Here is a 13,360-nt window from a genome sequence, read left to right as displayed (position 1 = left end):
ACCCATGTTTTTTTGAACAGTTGGACCTCTTGCATACAGTGCATTTTTCCTTTGTCTTGCTTACATTGCATACCTGAACAGTCAATATACACACATATAGAAAGTAGATCTCTTCTTGATGCAACACTTCTATGGGCAAAGCTATGGAAGAAGGGGACTTATGGGCAAGTTTGAGCTGTCGACACAGAGAGAGGGGTTGCCAGGGAGGCCTGATGAATGTCCAACTCAGAAGCCAAGGACTGTTTGATGAAGTTCTCAGAATCAATTCATGTGGCGAGTTGATAAGAGTTCATGTCCTCCTAATAAAAAAGGGTAAGGTAACACCAGGAAAGATAACTGTGATAGGTAGTAAGCCTAGACCACCTCCATGTAGATGAACTAGAGCGGAGAGTTTCTTGAAAAGACAAGGCAGTTTTTCAACAGGTGGCTACTTGCACCACAGTAGAGGCATAACCCCAGATTGTGATAATGTGTGCGGTGTGAGGAGTGTTCTCCCTAGTTCCCTAGCATAGATTTTTTCTGTAGTTGGTGGAAGGCGGAGAAGGGTTGAGAGCCTTTCAGAAAATGGGGCAATATAGCCAGAAGAAGGGCAGGGTAGTCGAGATCTTTCAATGGCCTGATCTTGGAAATGGACATAAATCTTTTTTAAGGAGCAAGTGATCTGTCCAGGGTATTAGGGATGGATCTTCTGGCCATTTCATCCTGTATGCATTCGGAAAATCCCTGCCCGCAAGTAGCAGTAAGGGCTTTGTTCTTCCGCAAGCGGCCAAGGTGTAAAATTGGAGCAAATTTTGGCTTTTTCAGATACTATCCCGGTCCATTTTTGGGATACTGTCCCCCTTGGTGGCTTCTGCCTCCCTGGCTGTTCCTGGGTGGACTAGTGTGGATAAGGTGGGGCCAACTACACACCCCAGTGTCTTCTTTGCTTCCTGGGGGGTTCGTATGACGCGGCCGCTGCTGCGGTTTCGGCAGTGAGACTCCAATTGTGATTTGTCTGGGTATGTTTTCTGATCATGTATTTGCATTTCCAAATGGTGTTTTTAATGTTAGAGCAATTTTGCTATATATTTATGCAACAAATCTTTGATATAACTCTTTTCTAACCCAAATAGTGTGACTCTTCTCCACAATTTTTCCCTGCTGAAGGGACGACATACATAGTCCCGAAACGCGTAGAGCTGTGTGGAAGACTTCATTGATCACTTCACACCATTGTTTTTAGTGGTTTGAATATTATATGCTTTTCTACATTATTATATACTTGTACTTTGAATTTGTTTCTGTATATTTGTTTTTGTACTCAATAAAACTGTCTTTTTAACTACTTTGTTGCCTTTAAAGTCCCATTCTCGCTGCTGGGGGTATTCTTATTCCTATATTTAGGGATGGTGGCAACATATATGGTCCATCTATGGTCTCCTTCTTTTCTAAATTTTGGCCTATGGTCATATCCTCCTGACAAAACCAAAGGAGTTTGCTAGCAGCAGTATTTCTCTTAACCTCCCTGAGAGTATTCCCGAGTGTGGCTCGGGGTGGATTTTCAGCACCAAAAGCGGTAACCCCGAGCCACACTCGGGATTGCATCGCAGGATCCATGTACAGCAAACTTACCTTGTCCCCAGGATCCTGCGATGTCCTCTCCGCTCTGTGTGCGAGCCGTCCTCCGCTCGATCTATCACAGAGCCGAGCTCCGTTCCCTGCGAGCGTTGCGACGCACGGGGACGGAGAACGGCGCCAAATTCAAAAAGTTAAAAACACAGAACACATACAGTACACTAATCTTACAGATTACATTACTGTATCAATTTATTTCACATCCCTTTTGTCCATAGTGCTTTGTCCAGTGCCCTGCATGCAGTTTTATATTATAAATACTGTTCTTTCTGCCTAGAAACTGGAGATTGTCCATAGCAACCAAAACCGTCCCTTTACATCAAAAGTGGTTTTACACCAGCTATAAAACAGTGATAATACATTATAATCACTTGCAGAATTAAGCGATAGTGATTCGTGGGGAAATCCGTCATCAAACACTGAAAGTAATGACAGCGACAATTCTGCAGCTGAGCAAATTTCTGTGTTTTTGATTTGATTACATTATTGAATAATTTTTATTTTATTCTATTATAATTTATGATTTCGTTTTTCAAACTTTATCATACCCGGGATGTCTACTAGACTCTTGTTTGGACAGATTTAAGTGAGTTATTCCTAAGAATTACAGGCCTACAATATAAAGCGCCAAATTTCCGTGAAAAATAATTGTACCGCTTTCAGCATCAAAAATCTGAAATAATCATAACGCCAGGGAGGTTAAGACTCATCAAAAGACTTGTAAAATGTGTCCAGGAAGCAGGTGAGCTTGGAGGTCCTGATGCCTTCACAGTGGAGCGATCCATTCCAAGACTTTACCCAAAGAAAGTGAAAGCATATACTGTAGGCTTGCTTTAAGCAAAGTGGCGGGCCAAAAGTTAAACTTGAATAGAGTGCTGTTTTATGAGTCAACGACATGCTTTATGGTTACCAGAAATGGAGATGAAGGTGCCAGGATAATAGTGGCTTGCAGCTGGTTGAGGTAGGCGGAAAGGTCCTGCATGATACACTCTTGATTGGCCTGCTAGGAGTCAATCCTCTAAGCCATCGGTTGCATTTGACTGTTGCCCAAAAGCAGGGAATCCGATGAGCCCATAACCTATCACGAAATTGAATTTAGTGAACTCATGTGTAAGGAGGTGAAGTTGGATCCTGCAGGGTGTGGTGTCAGCTGGTGTTCCACCAGGGACCCCCCACACGGAGGTTTGGACTTAGCTATATTCTGATCCCAGGTGGCAGCCCCTAGACTCCCCCTGTTCTAACATATGGAGACTATCCCACACTGGCAGAAGCGGATGCACACGGGATGATTCTTGTGTGAGCGGCTTGGACAGGAACTTTGCTGCAGAGAGGAACTGTGAAGCACATTGGAACAGACTGGAAGAAGGTGGAGACGAAGAACTAGAACACAGGCCAGGAATAGGGGCAGGTGGCAGACGGGGCAATCTGAGGTCTTGTGATGGTCTGCGGGGGAGGAGCTCTGAGGCAAGTGGAAGCTTTGCTCGGATATTGGACATATGGGTTCCCATTAAGAGACATGTGCCTACAATGTCATCTTCCACAGCATTACATGAGAAAGGCAGAAGCACCCCAGACTGAGGGAGAAGGGGAATTGTTGTAGAAATATGTAAGAAAGAAACATATTTGTAATAAAAAAAAAAGGACGAGAATATAAGTGTAGAAGTTTCTTGTTTATCTAAAAAAATTAAAATAATTGATTACCGCACAATAAAACTAATCGCTGACGTGAAATTAAATATTTGTGGAAGTAAAATTCTAAATACACCAAATGTAATAATTATTTTTCATTGGACTAACAACAAGCCACCATCTTTTGTAAAGCAAAATAAAGATCAATGACAAGCATCATACGACTAAAAGTTTCATTGGTGAAGGACAAATTCTGATTGGCTACTGTAGGTTTATGCATTTTATTACATTGAGCTTCTGTGCAACTAGCAAAATACATACACATTCATTTATTTATTCAGTAAAATACCAAAATAATATTAACATTCTATTTGATCACCAGAATTGTTAAATCAAAAGAAGAGAGAACCATCTGCTTGTTCTGCTACCAACGTATAGTAAATGTTACAGATTAAAATCTGCGTTTCCCAAAAACAGAGTTTAGAAAAACAAAATTTTTTAACACAGGGTCATCCCATCCAAAAGCAGGATTTCTGTGTTTGGTAGATGCCAGAGAACTAAAGGACCTGGCAGTGTCCTATATCTCACAGGTGGCAAGATCTCTGCACTCTGTTTCTGGGTTATCCCAACTGTGCCCATATAAAAAATAAAAATAAAATTACTGGGAATCTGATATATTTTATATATGCATTGGAGTGCCACCCATCAATAGGGGCAGGGTGTATTCACAGGGCATAGTTATTGAAAAATAAAAAAATAGAAATAAAATTTAAAAAAAGATCATCAGAGATAGTGGGGGTCGCTTGTTCCCAGCTCACTCTCCTTAGTGCTCTGAGGGATCACGGACGAGCCCCCACATGTAGTGCACTCCTGTAGAAGCTGCAGTAAAAAAGTCATCACAGTTGGGATAATTGAAAAATAAAAAATGTAATTAAAGGAAAAGAAAAACGTGAACACCCAGCGGCTAACTCTCAAAAATTAGTTAGGCCCAACCCACCTCTAAAAGCAATACCCCCCTAAAAATGAATAACCCACCCCCACTAATTGCCTAACCCCCCAAAGGTCCTACCTAAAATCTCCCCTAGGACCTGGGACAGCATAGCTAAGACCACTACCACGGGCAGACTCCCTAGATGTTACCCCTGTATTGCACCTGCATCATTCCAATGATTCAACCTAAATGGGAAGCAATAAGAATGAATCCCTCCCCTAGCCATGCTGTCCCAGCTCCTAGGGGAGGTTTTAGGTAGGACATTTGGGGGTTAGGCAATTAGTGGGGGTGGGATAGTCATTTTCAGGGGGGTATTGCTTTTAGAGGTGGGTTGTGCCTTGGAATTTAGAGGGTGTTTGTATTCCAAGGGGGACATTGCATTTTACTGGAGACGGCCACATGTATACCACATGCATACCATAATGCTGTTTTATTAAAAAAATAATTTTTGAGAGTTAGCCTCTGGATGTTCACGTTTTTTTTTCTTTTTATTTCCATTTTTTATTTCCGAATTATCCCAACTGTGATGACCTTTTTTACTGCAGCTTCTAGAGGGGTGCACTACTTGTGGGGGCTCATCCGGGATCCCTCTGAGCACTAAGGTGAGTGAGCAGTGAACGAGCGACTCCCACTGTCTCTGATGATCTTTTCAATTCTTACAACAACATGTTATCTGTCACCGGTATATGTCAACAGCATCAACAGCCATGTGTTTTATGATGTCTAACCCAATTACTTTGCATGTAATAGTTTTCCCACACTCTGAAATGAAAAAGGATGTTCACACGTATGAATTCTCTGAGGTTTAAAAAGCTTTGTTTCCTCAACAAATTGTTTCCCACACTCTAAACATAAAAAAAGAATGCTCCAATGTGTGACTTCTCTGATGTATAATAGATTTTGCTTCCTCAGTGAATTTTTTTTCCTTCTTTAAGTGTGTGGCCTTCTTACTTGTTAGTGAAACTTTTTCCGCACTCTGAACAAAACCAAGAACATTCTCCTTGTGAATTGCCTGGTGTTTTTTAAAGCGGTAGTAAACCCGCTGACTTTTTTTTTTCCCTACACCTGTAAGGGAAAAGGCATAATGAGCTAGTATGCACTGCATACTAGCTCGTTATGAGATACTTACCTTACAACGAGGCGCCGGCATCTCACCCGGTCCACGCCGAGGGAGCTGACATTTCCCCTCGGCGTGTCTTCCGGGTATCGCGGCTCCGGCGCTGTGAGTGGCCGGAGCCGCAATGTCGTCACTCCCGCACATGCGCGCGGGAGACTTCTTTCCGGCAAGGTCCGGCGTCTGCCGGGCTTTCAGACGAGAATCCCCTGTGCGCATGCGCCGCTGCAGTCAGCGGCTCATTACGAGGGGAATATCTCCTATCTCCTTATTATAGGCTTACCTGTAGGTAAAAGTTTTAAAAAATAAGTATACAACCGCTTTAAGGTCTGACCAAAACATTTTTCGCACTATAGACAGTAAACAAAAAAAAACAGCTCAACAAGTCTGCTGTTGGCCTGTTTTCTGATTGCAACATTGCCCGCACTCTGAACATGACTAAGAGCGTTCACTCATGTGAATCTTCTGGTGTGTAAGTAGACTTCCTTTTTGAGTGAAACTTTTTCCACAATCTGTACACAAAAAAGGACGCTCACCCGTATGAATTCTCTGGTGTCTAAGAAAGTTTTGCTTCATAGTGAAACATTTCCCACACTCTTGACATGAGAAAGGACGCTCACCTGTGTGAATTCTCTGGTGTATAATAAGGTTTTCTTTCTCACTGAAACATTTCCCGCACTCTGGACACGAGAAAGGTCGCTCACCTGTGTGAATTCTCTGGTGTTTAAGAAAGTGTTGCTTCATAGTGAAACACTGCCCGCACTCTGAACATGAAAAAGGACGCTCGCCCGTGTGAATTTTCTGGTGAGTAAGAAGGCTTCCTTTTTGAGTGAAACTCTTCCCACAATCTGAACATAAATAAGGACGCTCACCCGTGTGAATTCTCAGGTGTCTAAGAAGGTCTACTTTCTGAGTGTAGCATTTCCCGCACTCTGAACATGGGAAAGGTCGCTCCCCTGTGTGAATTCTCTGGTGTTTAAGAAACTGTTGTTTCATAGTGAAACATTTCCCACACTCTAAGCATGAGAAAGGACGCTCACCAACGTGAATTCTCTGGTGTATAAGAAGGTTTCCTTTCTCACTGAAACTTTTCTCACACTCAGAACACTGATAAGGACGCTCACCTGTGTGAATTCTCTGGTGTCTAAGAAGGTTTCCTTTCTGAATGAAACATTTCCCGCACTCCGAGCATGTATAAGGACGGTCGCCCGTGTGAATTCTCTGGTGTCTACGAAGGTCTTCTCCATGAGAAAAACATTTCCCACACTCTGGACAGGAAAAAGGGCGTTCACCTGTATGAGTTCTTTGGTGATGAAGAAGTTGTCCCTTAAAAATAAAACTTTTTCCGCACTCTGGACAGGAAAAAGGATGCACGCCCGTGTGAATTTTCTGGTGTCTCAGAAGATCTGCTTTCTGAGTGCAAGATTTCCCGCACTCTGAACACGAATAGGGACGCTCACCTGTGTGAATTTTCTGGTGTGTATGTAGACTTCCTTTCTGAGTGAAACTTTTTCCACAGTCTGAACATAAATAAGGACGCTCACCCGTGTGAATTCTCAGGTGTCTAAGAAGGTCTACTTTCTGAGTGTAGCATTTCCCACACTCTGAACATTCATAAGGACGTTCACCTGTGTGAATCCTCTGATGTTTAATAAGTTTTTCTTTCCGAGCGAAAGCTTTCCCGCACTCTGAACAAGAGAAAGGTCGCTCACCCGTGTGGATTCTCTGGTGCATAACAAGTACTTTTTTCTTACCAAAACATTTCCCGCACTCTAAACACGAGAAAGGGCGCTCTTCTGTGTGACTTCTCTGGTGTATAAGGAGGTCTCTGTTTTCCGTGAAACTTTTCCCACAAACTGCACATGAAAATGAACTCTCCTCTGTGTGAACTCCTTCAAGACTTAAAGAAGATTCCTGGGGATTAGATGGATCTGTTGATCTGTCAGCACTGTGAGATCTCAGATGGATTTCGGAAGAACAAGGATGTGATTTATCAGAGGACTCCTCGGGGATGGAGGAATCCATTGATCTCTCCAATGGGGAAGGTCTGTGATGTATATTTTGGGTGATGAGATTCATTCCTGGAGAATATTGCGTGATGTCATTATCTTCCACATAATCTTGAGATATTAGATGTCTTTCTGAAGTATTATTGATATAACGTCCATCTGTTGGAAAACAATTTAAAAAAAATGTTAATACTCATTATTCATGTTTTACATTTAGGAGTCATCTATATTGGTCTATCAGTCAACAGTTCCCCAGGGCTCTGCCAACGAAATAGGTACCATTGTAGCACCAGAGTAGAAATACAAAACAGATCAAGTTTATTATACACTCAAAATATGTGACGGTTAACGGTTAACAGTGTTTGTATATTGATGACATTGTTATGGTGAGGAATGCTCACTCTTTGCTGGAAATAATGTTATATTATGAGGAATGAAGAAGAACCTTTCATATGGTGTACAGTATCTCCTCCTCATTTGTTGGGAACATGACGTTATATTGAGGAATGGAGATGGACCTTTCATGTGGTGTACAGTATCTCCTCCTCATTTAAAGGAAACATGACGTTATATTGAGGAATGGAGATGGACCTTTCATATGGTGTACAGTATCTCCTCCTCATTTGTTGGGAACATGACATTATATTGAGGAATGGAGATGGACCTTTCATATGGTGTACAGTATCTCCTCCTCATTTGTTGGGAACATGACGTTATATTGAGGAATGGAGATGGACCTTTCATATGGTGTACAGTATCTCCTCCTCATTTGTTGGGAACATGACGTTATATTGAGGAATGGAGATGGATCTTTCATATGGTGTACAGTATCTCCTCCTCATTTGTTGGGAACATGACATTATATTGAGGAATGGAGATGGACCTTTCATATGGTGTACAGTATCTCCACCTCATTTGTTGGGAACATGACATTATATTGAGGAATGGAGATGGACCTTTCATATGGTGTACAGTATCTCCTCCTCATTTAAAGGAAACATGACGTTATATTGAGGAATGGAGATGGACCTTTCATATGGTCTTCAGTGTATCCTCATTTGTTGGGAACGTGACGTTATATTGAGGAATGGAGATGGACCTTTCATATGGTGTACAGTATCTTCTCTTCATTTGTTGGGAACATGACATTATATTGAGGAATGGAGATGGACCTTTCATATGGTGTACAGTATCTCCTCCTCATTTAAAGGAAACATGACGTTATATTGAGGAATGGAGATGGACCTTTTATATGGTCTTCAGTGTCTCCTCATTTGTTGGGAACATGATGTTATATTGAGGAATGGAGATGGTCCTTTCATATGGTGTACAGTATCTCCTCCTCATTTGTTGGGAACATGACATTATATTGAGAAATGGAGAAGAACCTTTCATATGGTGTACAGTATCTTCACCTCATTTGTTGGGAACATGACGTTATATTGAGGAATGGAGATGGACCTTTCATATGGTGTACAGTATCTCCTCCTCATTTGTTGGGAACATGACATTATATTGAGGAATGGAGATGAACCTTTCATATAGTGTACAGTATCTTCACCTCATTTGTTGGGAACATGACATTATATTGAGGAATGGAGATGGACCTTTCATATGGTGTACAGTATCTCCTCCTCATTTGTTGGGAACATGACATTATATTGAGGAATGGAGATGAACCTTTCATATGGTGTACAGTATCTTCACCTCATTTGTTGGGAACATGACATTATATTGAGGAATGGAGATGGACCTTTCATATGGTGTACAGTATCTCCTCCTCATTTGTTTATACATTAATCTGAAGAAGATTGGTCTACCTTACTGGTCCCTGTAAGTACTTACTAGAAGCTATAGTTCCATCACTGCCATGTACTATTAAGCACTGCTGGGCTTGTAGTTCTGTATTGAATTTAAGGTGCTATCTGGACACTGGAAATGGTGCTGCTCCAGGCATTGTGCGGGACTTAAAACTGTCTAATTTACATAGAATGGGATTGTCATGGTGTCGGCTGATATGACAGACCTGTTTGAATCCTATGACTTTGCCCTCTGCCTGGTTTAGCCACCTTTAACATCCTGCTCCCTCCTGCCCTATTTTGTGCTAAAACCACCTCAGTAAGCCCCCTGCACATCGGGTCCAGTGTACTTAACCTGCATTCTCTCTCTCTGCACTCCTAGTTTGCCACAGCCTATGTCCAAGTTTGCTTGCAACAGAACTGCTTCTCTCTCTCCATACAAGTCGATTGGAGTTTTAAAAGTAGCTCAAAGCAGGTTGATGCAGCTTAGAAGCAGGTCAGATGCGCCTGTGAATGAACTATGACTGATAACAGAAGCGTCTGAAACTGATCTCAAAATCAAATCCAGAACTGTTTTTCCTATCTACTTTAGCTTGTTATAGATATGGTGACTTTTACAAATTAAACCGTCTTCTAAACTTTGGTGTCTTTCCATTTTTAATTCAATCTCATCTTACTGGATGATGTGAAAGTCCGCTTATTCCCAAGAACTTTGGGCCAAACTCCATACCTCCCACATCGGGAAGGAAAATTAAAATGTGAACTATTTCAGCCTCAATGTTCATTACCTGTGCCGATATCTAGGGAAGATTGCCCCGGTTCATTTTCCATCTCCACCTTCTCCGTAGGCTGGTGATCTCCCATCACATACGTCTCTTCTTCTTCCTCTTTTATCTCAGCTTTTATATCAATCAGATCTTTGCCCTAAACATTATTGAAAATTATGTCTGTAAAATGTATTAATACCAAGAGCCTACATCAAAGAATGTTATTTTATAAACAGTTTAGAAACTCTTTAAAGTTCTAGGTGCCCCATTCTATCTACCTGATCATGGTGAGGGATGGTGTGACCTTCCTGTGTGGAGTCCCATAAATACAGAAGACGGGGACATCTCTCTGGTGGGTTCCCAATACTGGATCCATCTGTAGGAAACACACACACTGACTGAATACATTGTTTCTATGTGTTTATCAGATGATGGGGGATCTAGGTGGACCCTCCGTACTGCTCTCTCCTTTACAATAAAGTCTCTTCTTACCCGGTGATGTGAGGGGCGGCTGATTGTCCATCATGACGTCCTTGTAGAGATCCTTGTGTCCTAAATACTCCCACTCCTCCATGGAGAAATAGACAGTGACATCCTGACACCTTATAGGAACCTGACACACACAATGATACAGTCACCATCCAGACACATCCCTTGTCTGTTACTGGATATTGTCCCAGAATTCCCGGCACCGCTCACCTCTCCTGTCAGCAGCTCAATGATCTTCTTGGTGGCTTCTAGAATCTTCTTGGTACAGGTTACCTCTGTTGTCAGGCAGTGAGGTGGAGGCACTGTTAGCTCTATATTTAGGATGTATCTGATCTAAAAACCAGAGGCTCTGGATGGACAGTTGGATAAATGGCGGCTCTATATTTAGGATGTATCCAGTCTATAAACCAGAGGCTCTGGATGAACAGTTGGATAAATGGCTCTATATTTAGGATGTATCTGATCTAAAAACCTGAGGCTCTGGATAGACAGTTGGATAAATGGTTCTATATTTAGGATGTATCTGGTCTATAAACCAGAGGCTCTGAATGGACAGTTGGATAAATGGTTCTATATTTAGGATGTATCTGGTCTATAAACCAGAGGCTCTGGATGGACAGTTGGATAAATGGCTCTATATTTAGGATGTATCTGGACTATAAACCAGAGGCTCTGGATGGACAGTTGGATAAGTGGCTCTATATTTCGAAAGCATGTGGACTATCAACCACAGCAGACATCACAGTGACTATGGAGGAAGAGGACCGACATGACGGGGGATTACTGGGTGTAAATATAAAATAATATCTTATTACCTCCTCTTCTGCCAGGTTCAGCAATGTCTCCTCTCTACTTCCTCCTGACTCACCTCTAACCCGGAACATCCTGTCTGGATCTGACATCACTTTCTTTCCTTGCGTTCCACGAACGATAAGTCAAACTGCCACCTTGTGGGCAACAAAAATAAATTGCATCCTTTGTTGGAAAATTGGGGCACTTCCCTTTGGTGCATGTATTATTTTACTTGCATGTTATACAGTGCCTTGAAAAAGTATTCATACCCCTTGAAATTTTCCACATTTTGTCATGTTACAACCAAAAACGTAAATGTATTTTATTGAGATTTTATGTGATAGACCATCACAAAGGGACACATAGTTGTGAAGTGGAAGGAAAATTATAAATGGTTTTCAAAACTTTTTTACAAATAAATATGTGAAAAATGTGGCGTGCATTTGTATTCAGCCCCCTTTACTCTAACTAGAATCTTGTGGAACCAATTGCCTTCAGAAGTCACCTGATTAGTAAATAGAGTCCACCTGTGTGTAATTTAATCTCAGTATAATAACAGTTGTTCTGTGAAGTCCTCAGAGGTTTGTTAGAGAACCTTAGTGAACAAACAGCATCATGAAGGCCAGGGGGCACAAACCAGACAGGTCAGGGATAAAGTTGTGGAGAAGGTTAAAGCAGGGTTAGGTTATAAAAAAATATGTGTTTTTACAAGCTGTGAACATATCACGGAGCTCTGTTCAATCCATCATCTGAAAATAGAAAGAGTATGGGATAACTGCAAACCTACCAAGACATGGCCGTCCACCTAAACTGACAGGTCAGGCAAGGAGAGCATTCATCAGAGAAGCAGCCAAGAGGTCCATGGTAACTGTGGAGGAGCTGCAGAGATCCACATCTCAGGTGGGAGAATCTGTCCACAGGACAACTATTAGTCGTGTTCTCCACAAATCTGCCCTTTATGGAAGAGTGACAAGAAGAAAGACATTGGTGAAAGAAAGACATAAGAAGTCCCGTTTGGAGTTTGTGAGAAGCCATGTGGAGGACACAGCAAACATGTGGAAGAAGGTGCTCTGGTCAGATGAGACCAGGGTTGCTACCTTTTCTTCAAACTTAACAGGGGGGGTGAGAGAGGAGCGACAGACAAAGGGGGTCAAAGAGAGAGGGGTGACAGAGAGAGGGGGTGAGAAAGAGAGAGGGGCAGAGAGGGGTGACTGAGAGAGGGAGGCTGAGATGTCTTCTTCCTCCCGGGCTATTGGGCTTGCCCCGCCCACACTGCTCTCCTTTCCCGCGGCCTCCGTCTCATGGGGTGCCCATTCGTACTGTGGAGATGGCAGCTGGAACCAGGATGTCATCTTGCCTGCACCTTGTGGTCCTCGCTGTCCCGCTCCTTGCACCTGCTCTCACTGGACCAGGCCCATCCACGACCGGGCCTTCATGCAGTGCCCTGCAGCTTCCTGAGCCCCCACATTAATCCAGCCATGGCGAAGGGACGTTTTACCACCTCCCTTCCCAGCCGGGCACCCTAAGGCGGCTGCTTGTGCAGCCTTATGGTGGCGCCAGCCCTGTGTCTGGGTTTCAGCAGAACAGAAACCCAAGCACAAGTGTCAAAACCCAGGACTGCCCAGGTAATTCCCATACAGGTGGCAACCCTAGATGAGACCAAAATTTTACTTTTTGGCCTAAAAGCAAAACCCTATGTGTGGCGGAAAACTAAGACTGCACATCACCCTGAACACACCATTCCCACTGTGAAACATGGTGGTGGCAGCATCATGTGGTGGGGATGCATTTATTCAACAGGGACAGGGAAGCTGGTCAGAGTTGATGGGAAGATGGATGGAGCCAAATACAGGGCAATCTTAGAAGAAAAACTGTTAGAGTCTGCAAAAGACTTGAGACTGGGGCGGAGGTTCACCTTCCAGCAGGACAACGACCCTAAACATACAGCCAGAGCTACAATGGAATGGTTTATATCAAAGCATATTCATGTGTTAGAATGGCCCAGTCACAGTCCAGACTTAAAGTGTAAGTTCACCTTTAAAGAAAAATCTGTAAGGTGTATTTACACAGGACCCCTCCACGCCCCGCCCCCGGTCCTGCTAACTTGGACCGTGGCAATCTCTGGTTCTAAGCCCCGGTATATCCGCGCCAAGAGC

At 42.8% G+C, this 13,360-nt stretch overlaps 1 protein-coding gene across 1 annotated transcript in view; it reads right to left on the bottom strand.

Moving 5' to 3' along the window:
• Nucleotides 1–5,726: 5,726 nt before the first annotated feature.
• The window catches only part of LOC141106882 (uncharacterized), a 159,625-nt gene continuing 151,991 nt past the window's right edge, over nucleotides 5,727–13,360 (bottom strand). The window contains 5 exon segments of the mRNA XM_073597810.1: nucleotides 5,727–7,516; nucleotides 9,945–10,080; nucleotides 10,202–10,299; nucleotides 10,416–10,536; nucleotides 10,623–10,727. Of these exon segments, the coding sequence (XP_073453911.1) occupies nucleotides 5,727–7,516; nucleotides 9,945–10,080; nucleotides 10,202–10,299; nucleotides 10,416–10,536; nucleotides 10,623–10,727 (2,250 nt within the window).

Source organism: Aquarana catesbeiana, linkage group LG08, assembly GCF_042186555.1.
Source record: "Aquarana catesbeiana isolate 2022-GZ linkage group LG08, ASM4218655v1, whole genome shotgun sequence".
NCBI classification, from domain to species: Eukaryota; Metazoa; Chordata; class Amphibia; order Anura; family Ranidae; genus Aquarana; species Aquarana catesbeiana.
This window is presented reverse-complemented; position numbering and strand designations above follow the sequence as displayed.